The sequence below is a fragment of the Bombus vosnesenskii genome, unplaced genomic scaffold (assembly GCF_011952255.1).
Source record: "Bombus vosnesenskii isolate JDL3184/JDL3185 unplaced genomic scaffold, Bvos_JDL3184-5_v1.1 scf7180000013605, whole genome shotgun sequence".
Lineage (NCBI taxonomy): Eukaryota > Metazoa > Arthropoda > Insecta > Hymenoptera > Apidae > Bombus > Bombus vosnesenskii.
In genome coordinates, this window is record NW_022883144.1 from 899,043 (window position 1) to 917,429 (window position 18,387).

Here is an 18,387-nt window from a genome sequence, read left to right on the forward strand (position 1 = left end):
AAAAATCTGAATTTAGTGTACTATTTATAATATTAATTACTCACAAATCAAAGTCCAATTTTTTATTTGTATATTCTGTATATACAAAATACTAAACTGTCATGTTTAATATCATGCAGTGCAGAGAAATCAAAATATTTCTAAATATCCAAGGAAGATTAACGACTCCCCTTAAACTCGGATCGCGTGATTCTACGTTCATAATGATTACACAATTTAAGCCGAAAATAATGTCAGAAAATCGCTCAATCTCTTGCCTCATAATACTGTGGTATACTCATGTACGAATTATGATTTCGATACAGCAAAAGGAGATTTTGTTATTTCTTAATAAATTTCTAGTTTAGACTCCAACTTTAATTTCAATTTTTCTATCTGACGATTAATGCATAACCACAGTACGTCATTGGATATAATTTGTTCATACTTTATATTTAATATAGCATTGCAATTACGAACAGATAACAATTACTAAAAATGAAAAGATTGTAAGGCAAGGGGTTAAGAAAATTTTGTCTTTCGGTTGTAAATGTAAATGCACGAGGTTACGAGGCGACAGTATTTCTCCCTCATTGTAAACAATCTACGTAGAGTAACATGCCGAAAGCATCTCTCTCTCCCTCTCTCTCTCTCTCTCTCTCTCTTTCAAATGACCCGAATTACTCTATAATACCGCCCGAGAAGAGAAGCGTAACTAAATTGCTTTCTTTTTTTGATGTGGATTTCGATCGTTTGCTAGTGAAACTCTTTTATTTTCTACCATCTCGCTTCAAGTATCCGGCATATTGTATTAAAGCCTTCTATTCAACGTTTCCATATACAAGAGCTCGCTCTAACCTTTGATTCTTCAATGGGGATCGTTAACAGGTCAAATAATAAAAATTGATCGTCCATTCTCCCTCTTTTTTCCGAACACACCCTTTCTCTTCCTTTTATCTCTCACTCTTTCAATTTTCCAGCATCCTTCCACTAACGTAATTTCGCACGCACGCGATCACATTCACTCATTTTACTCTGTGTCCGTCTGTCCATCTCCATCGCATTGTAGAATATCGAGTTTGTCTTTCCCATGGCAAATCTCATCATCCGATTCAACGGAACACCAATTCCATTTGTTTTCCATGAACCGAACTAACGTCTGCACTACCATCCGCTGAGGAAATTCCTTTTCAGTTTTCGATTTCTCAATGAGAACACGATCGACGCTAACGAAGTCGTGAAAATTTCTCTTCAGTTTTTATCGTAATGTTTTCTCGCTGGTCTTTCGTCGTGGGTGATACGCGATCGACACTGATGAGTCATGAAAATGAATGTTCGGCACCATTATGTATTCTTGAGTGGTCGGTCAACGTGATTAGTTGAGACCTACCTTTCTGCGGAACACGGCAAGCCAAGAGTTCGCGAGATATTGAGTCTACAGGAATACCTAATGACGGTGGTCTTCGTGAGCAAAATGAGAATCATGGTGGAAATGTCGAAACGCTAGGACGACGTCATGAGTAGAGGAAGAGAAGTATTAAGAAAAGGGGAAAAATTAACATGTTACAATTTTACATTAAGCTGCGAGATGCAAGTAAAAAGGAGGAAGCGTACAAAATATTCGCTTTAAGTTTCGTACATTAATATGTCATACTGTCAGTAATTTCTTCATTCTTTAGCGATATTCTGTAAATTTGAATTTTAGCTTTAGAACTTATGGATTTTTTATTACATTGTAATATTGTTCTAATACGAACTGCTTTATCCTTGAACTGTTCGGATCAATGAGGATCTACCGTATTCAATTTTACTTTATTTTAAAATTTACCTCCATTGTAGCACCTTGGGCAAGATTGTACTTACTTCAAATTCTAAAAAACTTTGTTCATCTCTTCAATTAGAAAAAAAGGGAAATCTTCGATCAATTCTTCTTCCACCCAGGAAGCAAAATTATTCAATGTAATCCTCTCGAAGGAATTGAAAGAATATTTTGTAAACGTTTCAGTTTGATTCCTCGCAAGTCGCTCTTCTTCTTCTTGCCTTCATGTTTCTTCTAGTAAATTATAAATTTCTCTACGTTTCAATTTCTAAACAAACAGCAATTCGCAATTTCTCAAAAATTTCAACGCTTCGATCTATCTTGTTCGTACATCGGAAATGATCGACGGGCGCACATTCCATCAGATTCGTCGACCAATAAATTTTCAATGCATTTAAATGTTCCGTAGTTGAGAAATTCACAAAGCGAGGGGGGCGATACATCGCACGAAGCACAGAGATAGAACGATCACGAGTAATAAATTTGGATTTGGTTAACCAGAACTTTTATTTCCTCTGTGATTCCCTGATACTCTTAAAGATCGACTTCTTGCATTAAGATGGACACCGATATGTTTCTATACTCAAGAACCTACCTCGTCAGATTAATGTGGATATTATGAGCTATGGCATTGGCTAATGCACTGGCCAGATATTGATTCTGCAAATTGCATGGTTCGTACTGCACGCGTGGTAATTCATATTGATCTTGATGTATTTAACATTGAAGCCGAACATTGTGTGCATTATGCAATTATTAGACATTACAGCAGACAATACAGATACAGTGGCTGATGAAAGAAGGTGTAATAGATAGCTACGAAGAAACTCTATAATCTTATGAAATGGAATTATATTTGACAAAAACAATTAATAGATAATATTATGCAGAGTATTCACGCTGTTAATTTACAGTGTTTTTCCCATAAGTGATAGATTTGAGAGAAAAATTAGAGAAGTTTCACCATTTTTGATCAAAAATAACTGATCTGAATAGATTTTCTAAATTCGTCGTAATTTTTATGCAACTGTGAGATCGTGAATTTACATATTCGTTTAGAGATAATTATATCGTTTTAAGAGTTTGTACTTTAGTTTAAATTTTCCGCGCATCCGTCAAACTTCAAGTTTTCAAAGATGAACCGTATTTTGATCAGAGTGTGCACTGTGCACTCTACATCTCTTTAATCTTTCCAAGTTATATCGTAGTTTGATCTTCGTCAAACTTTTTAATCCATCTAACTTGTATTTTATTTTGATCGTCCTGCGCACTCATCAAACTTTTTAATCTCGGGAAATTACGTTATATCTTGATCATCAACCATATTTCATAGACTTTCTTTATTCCATAATCGTAATTGCATTACATAAATATACAACAATGTATTACAAATATACTGCATCGTAACGTTTAATTTTTTCGAAATATTATATTGTCTTTGCGCACTTACTTCAGAAAATCTTGTCCGAGTCATTTACATCGTTGAAAATCTTTTAGTTCATGAAACTTATCTTATTTTAGTTATTGCAAATAATGCACTGTAACAAACGTGAATCAGCAACATGACAGTCAATTTGTTAAATAATCGAGGTCGGTTTCAACTGGACTAGCAAACAAGGGGCAACAACATCGATCGAATCGTTTGAAAATTTTCCACCCATCGGTATTTCTCGAAATCGTCGCGTTCAAGCGTCAGTTCACCCTTTTGCGATTCTGCTCTCGGTCACGTATCTCGTTTTGATCGCATTGTTACGCGGCTACCCTCACCCATTCATGTATTTCCCTTTTTTTTTTTTTTGTTCGTACCGGTGTAATTTCGCGCGGATTTGAGGAGAGACGGTTGTATTATAGTCTGGACCAGATTCACGATGGTGGACGAATTACGGCCACGTATATGATGGAACATCAGGGGCGAAACGTGAAACAGAACTAGCACGTAGCTGGCCTTAATCTGATGGAAAATGAGGGATTTTCTATGTGAAATACGAAGCGTCGGCCACGGTGTGCGCACGAAAAAAATGTTCTCGCTCTAATTACCACGCAATCCATTCCCTCTGTTGAAAACGGCGGACGAAGAGGGAAATAGTGCGAAATTACGTTTACTATGAGCGAACTACGCGATTGTCGTGCTTCAAGTTGCGTTATTTGTAGCGTGAAGAATCTGTTAAGAGGTATTTTCACGGATCTTTTTTGCTAAATTCTATGAAACACCATGTTAGTGTCCCAGGGTGCCTTCAGACAGTCAATGATATTGTCAACATTTCAAAATTCTCAACGAAAACGCGATTCGTCAATAAATGTCGACAATATTATATGGACAATACGTATTGATCCTTTTAGTTGAAAACTTTGAAATATTGACGATATACAGGTATCCAAGAATAAATGCAGATGCCTCATCAATGACTATTTTGCTCTTTCCAGTTGTGCAGATGTGGTTCATATTTACTAGAAACTTTGTTTAATTTTTTGACCAAATGTTTTTATATCGTCAGTGATCTTCATACGTTGATGTTTTATTGTAAAGGAAGACCTGTTATAACTCGAAAACAAAGTGAAATAGGATATACGTTTATAGGACACCCTGTACATTAATAGTCAGAGGACACCATTAGATTATGTCACTTATATTGGGCGGGAATCCGTATGGTTCCAAACAATAGTCTAATCAACACAATGATTTATACATTCTCAAGAACTATATTTTGAGCACGCTTGTAAATCCAGTTTTCTGCCGCCCAATCGTTCATTTATCTCGACGCTAAAGATCTTATCCAAGACAATAATGCCCGCTCGATAGATGATAAGAAAATCAATTACAATCAAACGATGTATTTATATAGTCATATTAAATTTATAGTCTCGGAATGGCAGCGATAATCATAGATTTAACACAGATGGTAGTGACGGATAGCTCGAAGCAGCTAATATTGGATTCCGAATGTCACGGTTTGCTTTTTAGTATTAGACTGATTAAGCTATCGTTTTACATATGTTATAATAAATTGATTCATTCCTCCAAAAACTACACTTCATATAGTCCATATATAAAAATTTATATGTTATTTCCTATCTTTTCTTTCATTTTGTTTTATATTTTTTTATTTTTATACTTTATTCATTTATACATTCTTTTAAGGTAGTTAATTTATGGTGATTAATTATTCTTATTCGTAATTAGAAAAGTTATTCATCGTTAATGTTTCTGTCATAGGATCAATTTTTTTCGGGTTATGTTATCAATAAAGTATTATAACACAAACTGTGATGTATCCAAGACTCGTAATGGTAATTCAAATTAACCTTTCGAATGTTTTAGTAAAATAATCAAATCGCGATAAAGAAAAATTTCACCTATTTTTGACTTGAGCTCTGAATAAGTATCGCTCAAGTATTATGGTAATACCTGATAATTTTCCTATTTCTTAATAATTGTTTCTTGTATAATATGTTTCCAAATAAGAAATATTAATTGTTTATTTCAAACAATTTGATGTATTCAAGCAATATTTTTTTGTTTCGCAATACTGCTAGAAATTATAAATAAATTCTTATTTCGCAAATTTCTCGCAGAAAGAGAGAGGCGAGTTTTGTTAAATTAAAAAGAAATATAACTACATATACTACTTGAAATGTTGGCTACAAAATAATTCCTATTTTGGTTCGTATCTGTAGACGTAACAATGAACAAGAATTTAATAAAACTAAGCGTGGTAGTTTAATCCTGTACGACATAGTTATCCGATTGCGATGTGCAAAAATGTTCAACAAAAATAAGTGGTAATATCTTTGCAACATGATAAAAGAGAATAAAAATACTGGTGTATGAACACGCATTGAACACAGAGGAACTCGACATTGAATAAACGACAGTTGTGATTCGAGAAGATGAGGAGTTCTTGATACGCCTACGTAGAGATTCGAGTCGACTTCCTACTCGAGGATCGGCAAAGCTTGTTAAATCAAAGTTGCAGGAATTTGTTGCAAAGTCTTTCGAGAGCTCGACTTTTGATTAAAGCTCCCAGATGGTATGCCCTTATTGCGTCTGACTGGAAACCGTAACAACGTAGTCCAAGTAATTAAGCATATACTTTGTTAGGGAATGAGCTACCTAATTTCTATTGATTTCCCATGAAATTTTTTTAACTCATCCATATGTGGTTTTTATGCAATTATTCTTAATTTTTCATTTGATGCTTGAAGCTAAAACAAGATGAAAATCAAGAATAAAGGAATTGCGTTTCCAGCTTTGTTTTTTGTTATTGACAATTAAACCTATACTAAGTCTACAATTAATTCCAACTTTATACAATTCTCCTAACATTTCTCTTTGGCTGTTGAAATGGTTCTGTCCTTCCAGAACTGTTTACCCACTTATCGAACACCCTGTATAGTGAACATTTGCGTCGTCTTTAGATTATAAATTTTCATTTTTTGAATTTAGCTTTTAATGCATGCAGTGTAAAAACGTGTCAGTTAGATACTAAAAGGATGCTTCGATTCAAAGCTAAGGCAAGCCACGTATCTCGTCGCACTCGAATATAAAATGTAATTGGCTTGAAAGTAATTAACTTGCCGTTCGCGAGAGCTACACAGCATCGACGTTATTAAATCTCATTAATGGTATTAAAAGATCTTGTCTGCTGTGGTATAACGCGAAAAAGACTGCGAAATTACTTCTGAACCAAGCTGATGACACGACTTTAATTTTGTTTACTATATATATATTTTTTATCTTTTTTCTCCTGGTGGCTTCAAATAAAGATTCTTTTTACCAGAATTTTTCATTTATATTTTATAATTTGATGACAACCTTGGTATTACAATTAAAAAGAAGATAATCAGGTAGGAATAGAATCTTAAATATTTTTCACTTATTTTTATATAATTATATGTCTTATATAATTACACAATTATATTCTTGAGTTTAGTTACAGTTTCTTCTTTCTTCATATGTGTATAATATTTCATTTTGAAATAATATTATCTTATTTTTCCTCCGTGTATTATACGCTGGTTCAGTGCGGATTGTAATTATTGTTACGGAAATCAAGTGTCGACTAAAAAGCACTGATTGACGTTAATTTGCAAGTGAATCGAATGAAACCAGTTCGAGGCGAGATTCATTCTCATTTTACACGTTGACTGAGCAGTCCCAGCAAATTTACCTTAATTTCCCTTCACATGCGTAACACAGGACCGTAAAAAATGCGACCCGTTTGCGAGAGAGACTGTTAAATTGAACGATCACGATAGTACGTTTCTGTCGCTTTTTAAATCTAGCAGTCAATTTGCCTGGCGAAAATGTTCAGTGACATAATGCAATTAAAGTAAAGTATTCGAGTAATTTTATAAAATAAATATATCACAAAGACAAAATAGATAATTATTGTATTTTACACAAATTAAAAGCCAAAAACACAAATTTTTATGCCTTTTTTATTTCATTTTGAAAAGCGAACCTTTTATCGTATAGTAACTTCTTACTGCAAAAGAATATATCTCATTTATCAGAATTTGTATCGTAATAGTATTTACTCTAAAATGAATTTGCAAAAAAAAAAAAAGAAACGAATAATAGTTAATTTGTTGCAAAAATAAAATTTGGTACAGCAGTGTCAAATAAGACGGATTGCTCAGAAAATATCTGTTTCACGGAGAATTGAAGAAAATCTCGTTGCATCACTTTCTAATTTTATGGAGGGCTTAGAGTAGTTGAATGAATGAATTTTAATTATTGTGTTAAATATTCAAAAATATTTCAATCTTCGCCTTCGGTGCGACACGCGCAATAATTTGAGCGTAACGCACGTGAACTATCGCAAAGTGAATAATTCAACTTTCGCTAGATCTAATTAATTTCTCTTTGAGACAAATTACTTTCAATTAATTTCACTTTAGAGGGAAGTAAATGTAACTGTACTTCCTTTCATTTCATCTTTGTTAATGTTGCACGAAGTTTGCGCACGAAACACATCATTTTTGTTATCCCTAGTTTCATTTTCAATTTGCAAATTGTCGATTCGATCTGACTGTTCGACAGTATCTGTCTTTCGGATTAACGCTCTCGTGTCATCGTGTGAAATAAAAAATACAATATCTTCGTGCAGACTCGAATAGAGCTATCCGAAAATTTCCTCTCGCGTTACTTTTTGTTCTGTTGCCAATATATTGACCAATTCCATCAGTTGAACTTTTTTACTGTTTCGTAGAATATTAGTAAAGCTGATTCTTGATGAAAGGAACTATACTCTTTGATAAGTTTGTCAATTAATCTAGTACGATTTCCTAGTAAATTTATATCATCGTTAAATTCCTTCGCCAGGTACTTGAAATTAGTGTCACTTCAAACATATTTTCGATAGAACATCGTCTTTATAAGAAGGCAATTTCTCACCAAGTATATAACCGTAAAACGTTCAAGAAACTTGTCAAAATTGGTGACACGTTTTGTGCACGTTCCTGTCACGGATATCACGTACTCGTAGTTACGTGCTTGCAAGCACAAAACTTGTCCCCATCGGCTAAGAAAGCTGGAATTCTATGTTATGGGGCTTTACCTCCACGAACAAGAAGCTGTATTACGCGCACGGTGAATGTCTAGAGAAATGGAAGTGACATTTAACACATCCTTGATATTTTCTCTTGCATCATTAATGTGACGAAATGTCGACTATTTGAGCATTTCTATTTAAAAATTCCACCAGCAGAACAATTTCCAGAAATTTTGCAAAGGCAATCTAAAACTGTGTAAAAATGGAAAACGTAGGAATTTCTTGAATCGAAGGTATTTTCTGTATCAAACGAATAATTCCGAACGATCTCCTTGATATTTTTCTCTGATAACAGATATAGTATAATTACGATTCACTAAAGAAATTTGCAAATATATGATTTGATATTATTTTGTTTGAATAGTTGAATCTAAAACTAATGTCTTCTCGTGCCAATCGCTTTTTTATATGCTTCTTTGTAACTTGAAACTATTTCAATTATTTTGAGTGTTTTGTAAAGAGAATATTTATGCTGCTATTTCCTTAGGAAAAGCATTTTTCTCTGTTTCATGTGTAAATAATATTTTTATAATTACACGTACTTTTACAGCAGAATAGGAAATTAGTTTAAAGAAATGAGTATCGTAAAGGGTCGAGAATAATTATTACACATATAATATTATTATAATAATTACAATTATAATAATATAATAACACATAATTATTATACATTTAAATCAGAAGTGACAAAATCATTCTTCTGCTCATTTTTTAGTTGTATCGGTAAATTGGCTGGCCATCAATTTCCATGTTCAAGCAATTCGCCGCGACAAGTACTCGCAATTGATTTCCATGGACTAAAACTTACTTCTAACACAGATATCGATATTAATCCAGGGTTGATTTAATCTTCGTGCCATCAAGAATTTCAATGCTTCTGAACAATTTCGATTCCCATCGTTTGGTACGTGACTAATATCATTTAGTATTACAACTGATCTGATGTATATGCAAATTTATATCTTTATGAATATAGTTAAAGAAATGAAATATAGGTAGAAAATGGTTCCACTTACTAGATATTATAGAGAGTACTATATTTTTGATATTTCATATATCTTTGCAAATTATTTGCATTCTGTGCATTTTTGCATCTACAAATATCCTATAAATGCAGGAAAATCTGCAGTTGGATTATAACATATATATATATATATATATACAGACGTATGTATGTATACATTTCGAATTTATTATATAAGCTCCTGATAAAACCTACTGTACACGTATTTTAACGATCGAAAAGATATTCAGGATTATAAATTCTACGAATCTATTGGACATTAAAAGACTTAGAAGATTTTTATTAAATCTCCAAGGACAAACAATTTTCGTTTGTTACGAAGCATTTATTACCCTCATTTCTACTTCCTTTCATTTCACATTCACTTTTTCTAAAAAGCTATTATTATATTTTCATTTCTTATAAAACATCATATTAACAATTTTGTTTCGAATTATACTTTTTTAGATTGAAATTAATTTTAATTAAAGTGTTCACAAATTAATATGATCTTATTCTCTAATTGATGGAGTTTACTTTGAATTTATAAATTTTGAATTGAAAACGCCATTGTAATATAACAAATAGTAAAGTTTATAGTAAAGCTATCAAATGTTGGACTGTTAATTAGTCCATTTATTTTATTAAAAAACATTTTATTCTATAGGTCTTGCTTATATCTTTCGAAACTAATATCTGCACGAAAAGTAACATATTTTTTGCATATTTGGAACATATCGCGATAATTCAATGTGAATATCGAACACTACTTTTTCAGAATAATTTTATTACCGAAAATATTTCCGAAATTTATTAAAGAGCGAACTTCTAGCATCTAGAATTTCTATATTTAAAAACCTTCGCAGAACGAAATAAAATTCTAATCTGCGTACCCTTCGTTTCCATCATTCGCGAAGTATTTTCCTGCCATCACTCTCGTTTTACTCGAATTCATTTTCCACTGGAATTGGTCTGTTGGTCGCAACGTGTCGAATTAAAATTCTCGTGGGTTCTATGCTTCGTACGGATTATCGCCCAAGTGTTGCCACGAATAATTCGGGGCGCGTTTCCCAGGCAAAATTCACTTTTGTCATATCTTTCTTTAAATTTGAATATTTCCCGAGAAGGCGGAAGAAGAAAGCGGAGACATATAGAAAGAAGATAGATGAGAAAATAGTGAAATCTTGCTGCGGTCTTGCTGCGGAAATTATTTTTCTGCGACAGATATTCATAACGAGAACTATCACTCCTGTTCCTTTGATAGGTTTGTGAATTTTCTGGTTACGAGAGTCGCTTTAATAATTCGTAATTTTGCAAAACTACATTACTTTAAAAAGAAATTTTTGGCAATTATTGAAACGATGTGTTTTATATGTTCCATTCTTAAGTAGAATTCTGAAAATAAGTTTTGTTCTTACAGTTCGATTTAAGATTATTAGATTACATAATAATTATTCTTGAACCAGAACGAAATTTTTTCGTACTAAGTGCAATATAAGAAAATACAAGTTTTCCTCTCCATAATCTAAAAAATGTAACTGCATGACAATTTTCCCCGTGCTTGATTCCTTTTTCTCAAGGATGCTTAAAATACTCTTTTCTTTCCCAAAATTACGAAATTTCTCAAAAATCAAAATACACGATAGAACAGGCAAAGATTCAAAGACCGCAACAGGATGAGAAAAATGCATTATGAGTCACATGATGATACAAAATGATTCAAATTAATGAACAATGTTTCTAACAATTACGACATTGATGAATTTTTTGCGAACGAGAGGAAACATACAAATCCAGCCAACTATTCGAAGAAATCAATCATCAGTGCCACAAGAAGTCCATCATCGATGTTACGAATTCTGGAGAAATCATAGACCAACCCGTATAATCGATCTACAACCCGAATATACACATCGAGTCACGCAATCTTGGCTGAGAATTCAGCCAACGATCCTCGATAGAACTCTAAAACGAAGACGTGTTCTTGATCTTAGAGCTTCGTCGCTCGACGTACAAGGAAGCGTGCGGTGTTTGGTAGGGAGGATCGTTCCAAGGGAAACACCGATTAAAACCGTAAAATAAGGAGAAAAAGAATCGAACTGACTCACCGCGTTCCTGTGTGGCCATTGGAACGTCGCCCGCTGCTTTCCTCGTCTTCTTCGTCTTCGTCGTCCCTCGAGGTCGCCAATGAGTGGGGAACAGAAGAGGGAGCACTGCTACCGGAGTCGGGCCCTGGGCCCATCCTCGAACCGGAAGCACCGCTGCAGCCCGCCGAAAACGTCGACAGACCACCCCCTCCCTGGCCCTCCTCGTTCTCCGCACGATCCACCTGAACAAATTTTCAAATCTTTTAATTTTCTAATGGTCTTTATTTAGATTACTTTTCTGTTTGTCTGTCTAGATGAAATTTTGTATGCGAACAGCTTGAAAACTGAAATTTTTCTCCTCTGTTCTCTTAAATAAGCTTTTTGGACGAAGAAATTTCTAACGAAGGCGAGGAAGGCAATTCTCTTATGATTACAAGGTAAAAATGGGAGAATATTTGGCTTAAGTCACGAATCCGAGATTTATGTAATCAAGTAGAGAATCGTTGAAACTGCTAAAATTCTGAAAACCTGAAAGAACTAAACTAATGCAAGCCCTCCAGGTTTTTATTTTTAGTAATACGACTTCGACAATTGAGTGATACCTTGTTATATGGTTACCGCGTGTGCTCAACAAATACAAGTTTCCCCGTATATTATTATTACAGTCGATTACTTAATGATATCTAATTAGGACAACTATTTCCTTCTTTTTACATACATTTTTAAATAAAAACCAGCTTTTTTATTCTTTTTCATTTTTTTATCTTATTTTCGTGTAATATCGTAAAGTAGTTTGAACTAGAGATCGGTTGAAAATAGAAAAAACCGTGTACGTCGTCCTTCTGTGGTTCGTTTACATTTAAGAGCGCCTATGTGACTAAAGTCACCTAGTTCTTATATAGATATGAGAAAAACAATAAACAACGTTAGATCAGAAGGACGGTTTCGTGTTTCAAGGTGGGACGACCGAAAGGTCAGTGTGTGCGAGTCGAAAAGTGTGTGTGGCAGAGCTAATCGAGTCGTCGAAGAGTCGTTAGAGTTAATCGAGACACCGAAGAGTAGAGTCGAGAGAATTGATCGAGTTGTTAGAGAGAGAGAGAGAGAGAGAGAGAGAGAGAGAGAGAGTGTTAGATTCGTTGTGACGAGAGTGGCCAAATAACTGTAAAGTTATTTGATATAGATACGAGTATCACATTTAGTTTCAGTTAAACAAACATCGTTTCTGTCCAATTTATATTTGTATAAATTTAATATTAATAAATTGTAAGCAATCGGGAAAAATTTATATCTTAATTTTCCGATATTACACTCGCTTTTAATACTTAATATAACGATTAAAATCTGCCAGACAAACGTGTACTAAGTGGGTTTTGACTTGATAGACGTCTATGAAACATCTCCAATTAACAAATCAGCAACTGATAGCAATTCGAATTTTATCAAACGAAAGTTAAAGAAGAAATGTCAAGAAGAATGTCGTTTACTATAACGAATCGGGTATTGCCAGCTCCCCACGAATCTTTTCGAAGCTTTCACTCGAATTGACCGTTGCCGCTTGTTAGTGCTATCATTAATAAGCCTTCGGGGGTTTGGATGAGTGGTCACGTTTTGGCGAAAAGTGACTTCTCCTCGATAGTTGGCGAGAACAATTAAATTGCTTTAACCCGTCGCGGTCGACCTAATTTCATGAGAGGACTATTAATTGAACGCATTATAACTTGAAGCAGTGCTCTGTTTCTATTAGCTCCTGGCCATTATCAAAATCTGTTAGTAATAATTAATTTATTAAACAACCACGGAAGGACGAAGAGGCTAAGCAAACGAATTGCGTTTGACTATACCGAAGGCTAAAGAAACGTCCAGCTCTAACTATGTAACATTTTTTAAGTTTTCTGAATGAGACAAAGTATTTTAAAACTTATGTATCGTAAGATCATGGATCAACAATCACAGATTATAGATAATCATTGGTCAAAACTCTTAAGACTGTTATTACGTTTACTTCAAAATTTAGAAAGACAGTGCGTAAATTATGTTCCGATAGCTCATTTATAACTTGATATTTTATACGATAAAGAAAGTATACATTACTATATATTATATTAATAATTTTACTGAAATAATTAGTAAAATTGTTAATAATTTTACACCGAGTATCCAAGTTTTATCAAAAAATAAGACACGTCCTAAGACTTTTGAAGAAGAATGTAAACTTAAATAAGTCTAACTTATTGTGCTGTATTTTTATATTTCCTGTATTATGTTTATAGAAAAACAACCTATTGCGCTATATTTGTTTTCCAGTTGTTAGCTAAATCAATTCTCAAATGACAACTGAGGGAATAGAACAACTTAATCAGCGAAATAGATTGATCAATTTTAACTTCTCGCTTTTTCCATCGATTGCAGGATGAAAAATTAATTGAACGACCTAATTAACTGTACATTCACATAAGGTGACGTAATAATATGAGTAAAACGCGCTTGGCTATATTTGAAGTATCGATCTCTCTATCAATAAAGTGTGTGCACTTGATGGTTTCCTAGTTTCTTTATTGTGTGCTCGGATTACGTCAATTTTTTCATGTTTCACTGCGTTATAGTGATTCAATAATGTTACATAGAATCTTCGATATTTTCAATGGACTGGTTTATGTAATATTAGCGTTTAATAATATACAGTAGAAAGGAACTGATCATAAACTGTGTACATTTTCACATTGCATAACATTTTAAACACTTTTAGGTATCGAATAATAATTTCGCATTTGAAATGTAATTTTAACATTCGATTACAATTTGATATGTATGTAGTACTACACACCACCAGAGAAACATCTCGATTTTCAAATTTTAAATGAACGCACGAAAATTTTATATAAATTTAAATTAGTGAGTAAAATTCAGAAATAATGAAAACAAACAATCGCATTTGTATTTTGATACAGAATAAATTCAAATCACAAGTTTGTGGAAACATTTTAACCTGCGTCACGAAGACTATTCAAAGTTTCAGATTTAAAATGAATCCATAAAAAATTGTAATTCTTTACATTAACGATTAATATTCAGTGGCAATGAAAAAAAAACCAATTCACTTTAAAGCTTAAATTTAACTTATTTAACTTATCGAGAACAAAATCGAATTTAAAATTGAACATTATCGAGGACAATTTACGTACTTTTTTAAATTTCTAACATCGTCTGAGTTTTGCAGAGTCTGTGGTATATTAACCGCTTAAGTTTCAGCGGAATTCGTTAGGAAATGCAATACCATCATTCGTGTTATGGAAACTCGTTCATTTGCCGTATAATAAAACGTGTTCAGAAGCGAGCGCGGGTGCGGAACTTGGATTTTCTCTTGCTCCCAGTCAAAGGAACTTTAAGCTACACGTTAAACGCGAATTGAGAAACTTTAGTTATCGCAATATACGCGCAACAAATTCGAAACAAAATAGAATTTCGCGATATAATATTTCTAATTTTACGTCTCATTTCACTTATTGAATCTACAAAATTCTACACTATTCGCCAAATGAAAATTGAAATCATCAAGCCAGATAACGTCAATGTAAATCGTAGATCAATAATATGCGAAATTAACGATAACATAATTATGGAATTATCAGTCTTTACTTTAACAAAACATATGCCTATTTAACATCGACTGTGTGTCTCAAAAAGGCAAAAAATAATATTCTAAAGAAATAACAAGTACCCTGAGTTCGACAATTAATGCCCGAAAATAAAAATTTTGATTTATCCATATTTGGTGGAGTTTGAAGTGTTATTAATTCTTTTCGTGGAACGTTCACTTATATATATTGTTGAATTATTATATTGTTATATCTTAAGCAAATTCAACCTCATGATAATTACATCTTAATTTCGAAGATAATAGATATGAAAAATAATCCTGTTATTTATGAAAATAATCGCAAACGGAAAAGGGTAGATAATTAACTTTAGCAGAATCTTTCGTTATCCTTATTTTCCTTATTCCTGTTTCATGCAGCTGGCGTAATATTTTACTTACACAGTGGCTTTAAATAGAAACACTGCGGAAATTTCGTCCATGTTCGAAGGAAACTGCTGCAAAAGCTGGTTTCATGCTTCGGAGGAGATCTCGATTGCCCACAACAAGACTGTGTGTCTCGCAATTTTTTCGCTCATGAACTTAAAACGTTCTTCCTTTTTTCAATTTCCCTATAGCAAATTTCCTGTGGCAAGTCTGTATGATTTTCTAACATTTTAAAAATGGGATTTTTACTTCACCATTCTACTTCCACACTAAGGGAAAACATCTATGCTATTTAGCTCATTGCAGGTTGAAAAGTGATTGCGAAGAACTGTTTGCTTTGTTCGTGTAGAGGATATTATACCCCAGGAGAAAGCTGTAGGTTTTCATGAACACAGCGTTGATAAGATCGTAAGTAGGATACTGAGTTTCCAGTCATGGACAATCTTTGCTCATTACACATTGATTAAGAAAGTAACTGTAAAAGAACCACCCTGGGAGGCTAAAATAGGTAAAATATGAAGATCTTTTTCACAAGTAATTACAACGAAGTTCCACTGTAACTATTATTGCAAGAATATTTATTATAATACCTTTAGAAGTGATTTCAATATAAAGATAAAACTATCATTAAATATGTTACGGAATAAGAGTGTAATGCAACGCAACGAAATGCAATGCAGAGCCTAGAACGAAAAGTGTCGTTGAAAAATGTTCTTTTCCTCTATTTTATAATCTTGTTCACTTGCTGCAGGCAAACACCGTACACTTTCTTAAAACAAATTTAATCGCGTCAGTCCTAAAACCATCAGTTATCATACTTTCTTTTTTCACATCTGAATCTGAAGCGTTCGGTCCATCCATGCACACGTACTTAGTGTCACTTATTTGATACTAAAACTGTTACGATCGTATATACTCAATTATCTCGGTGAATAGTTAAAGATATATCTATACAACAACTGTAGAAAACTATATTTGTAGAACAGCTTCGTTCCACAATCTACAAACATATGAACGCGCACAGTAGCGTATAGAAACTTCAGGAAAATTTCTCTTTCGACGCTGTTCCAAAATATACATGTATATAAATATATATGTGTTTCACAGATTACGCGAACCACGATGTTCTGCATTCGAATGTTCAAACAGATCCAAAATGCTCGAATTCGATGTGTCGCGCGCGTGTGATCGAGGGATTATTAATCCCCGAACGGCACACGAGAAATCGCGTCGCGTTGATTCACGTTAAGCTTTATGAAAGTCGTCAGAGGGTTGACTCGATACGAGGTGAGGACACACCGTTGCCTTTAATACGACATTAAATCCAAGAGGTTTGACGGCGCGACGAAGCCTTCTGAAATTGACGAGATGAAAGATTATCCTGAGTTAATGCTAAAGATTAAGTTGTGGAAAAACGTGATGTTTATTTCAGGCGTGATTTTTTAGATTATCCTTGACTTTTTGGCGATCAAGACAGAACTGAGGTGAAGTTATCGTTTAATGGCTGTGATGTTAATTATAATTAATATTATTTAATTTTATTTTTATATACATCGTTCATAAATCATGCAATTCATAATATATTTAGAACGAGGATAAAACAAGATATTTATGAAACGTTTGTGAAAGGAAAATTAAATGATAATATGTGTGTAAAATCTCCATAAACATCGTATAGAGAATAATATTTTATTCGATGTAGATGAAAGAATGGAATTGAATTTTTCTCAGTTTCAATTTGTAATAATATTATTATTATTATGTATACATTTGCGTTTAATGCATACTATAAGGTTAGAATAACAATCCTTAAGGTAAGAAAAGGTATGCTAACTAAATCAATAATCCGCTGTGCCAAAGAATCTGCTTGTAACAGACGTAAAATATGATATACGAATATAAAATAAATATTATTATGATTTCAATGTATACTTAATATCCAATAAATATCACGAGGGACACCGCAAGGAAACTTATTTTTGCGTTTCATATGAACTATAGTAAATATTGGGTCGTCCGAAAAGTTTCTTTCGTTTTATAAAGAAATAATGGATGCACAATATTTTCCGTTTTATATTATTTTATCGAATTACATATGATCCATTTTTTCTATCAAGATAAAGATCACAACGTTTGATAGATTAGGTTTCATGTTTGTATAAAAATGCATCGTTGTAAAAGTCGTGTCTGTAAAAGAAATACACTTTCCGGACAACCTAATACATGTCCAACGGGATAGGCCCAAAAAAATAAGCAAATCAAAGCAAAGAAACTGGGAAATGTTTTGAATCATATCAAAGTACTATTAAATTATACAAAAGTTATTACAGACACGTCTAATTGATAAGTATGTAAATGCTATAATAAATTCAGTGATGCATATTAATAAATACACATGCTATAATAAATACAAATACGCTTTTACAGTCAGAACAAATGTACTTTCTATAACTACTGTACAGCAGTTAACATTTAAACTGTACAAAATTCCAAATTCTCCCTTCCAAAATATATATATCTGGGGATGCCTCTAGCAAAAAGTGAGAACCCTTTGAAAACAGTGCGTAAACCGAGTGTTCACGGCACGTGTTAAAGCGAGCCTTCATAATCGCCAGGCTGTATCTGCAAAGAACAATGGACGTCGGATCTGCAGACAGCACGTTTAGGTGGATTCTAAACAGAACCTCGGCATCCATCACTTCTTTTTGCAGCGGCAGCGAGTCGTTGCCTGGACAACATTGTCCACGACTTGGTTGCGCATCGATGCTTGGTTGTTCTCAGAATGAAAATCCGCGACATGAGACGAGACTGTGATTGTCTTTGGCAGATACGAGCGTGTGTAACGCGCATCGAGCATTCTGTTGTTTCTAGCAAGAGTTTCACTAGGTTGAAAGCTTCACGAAGAGTGAGCTTGTAGTTAGGCG

The 18,387-nt window shown here is 33.5% G+C and overlaps 1 protein-coding gene across 7 annotated transcripts in view; it reads right to left on the minus strand.

Moving 5' to 3' along the window:
• The window catches only part of LOC117238698, a 202,228-nt gene that overhangs the window by 69,645 nt on the left and 114,196 nt on the right, over window positions 1-18,387 (minus strand). For all 7 annotated transcript variants that reach the window (XM_033503821.1, XM_033503817.1, XM_033503818.1 and 4 more), the window contains one exon: window positions 11,464-11,684. In XM_033503821.1, coding sequence (XP_033359712.1) covers window positions 11,464-11,684 — 221 coding nt within the window. The remainder of the gene's footprint in view (window positions 1-11,463; window positions 11,685-18,387) is intronic.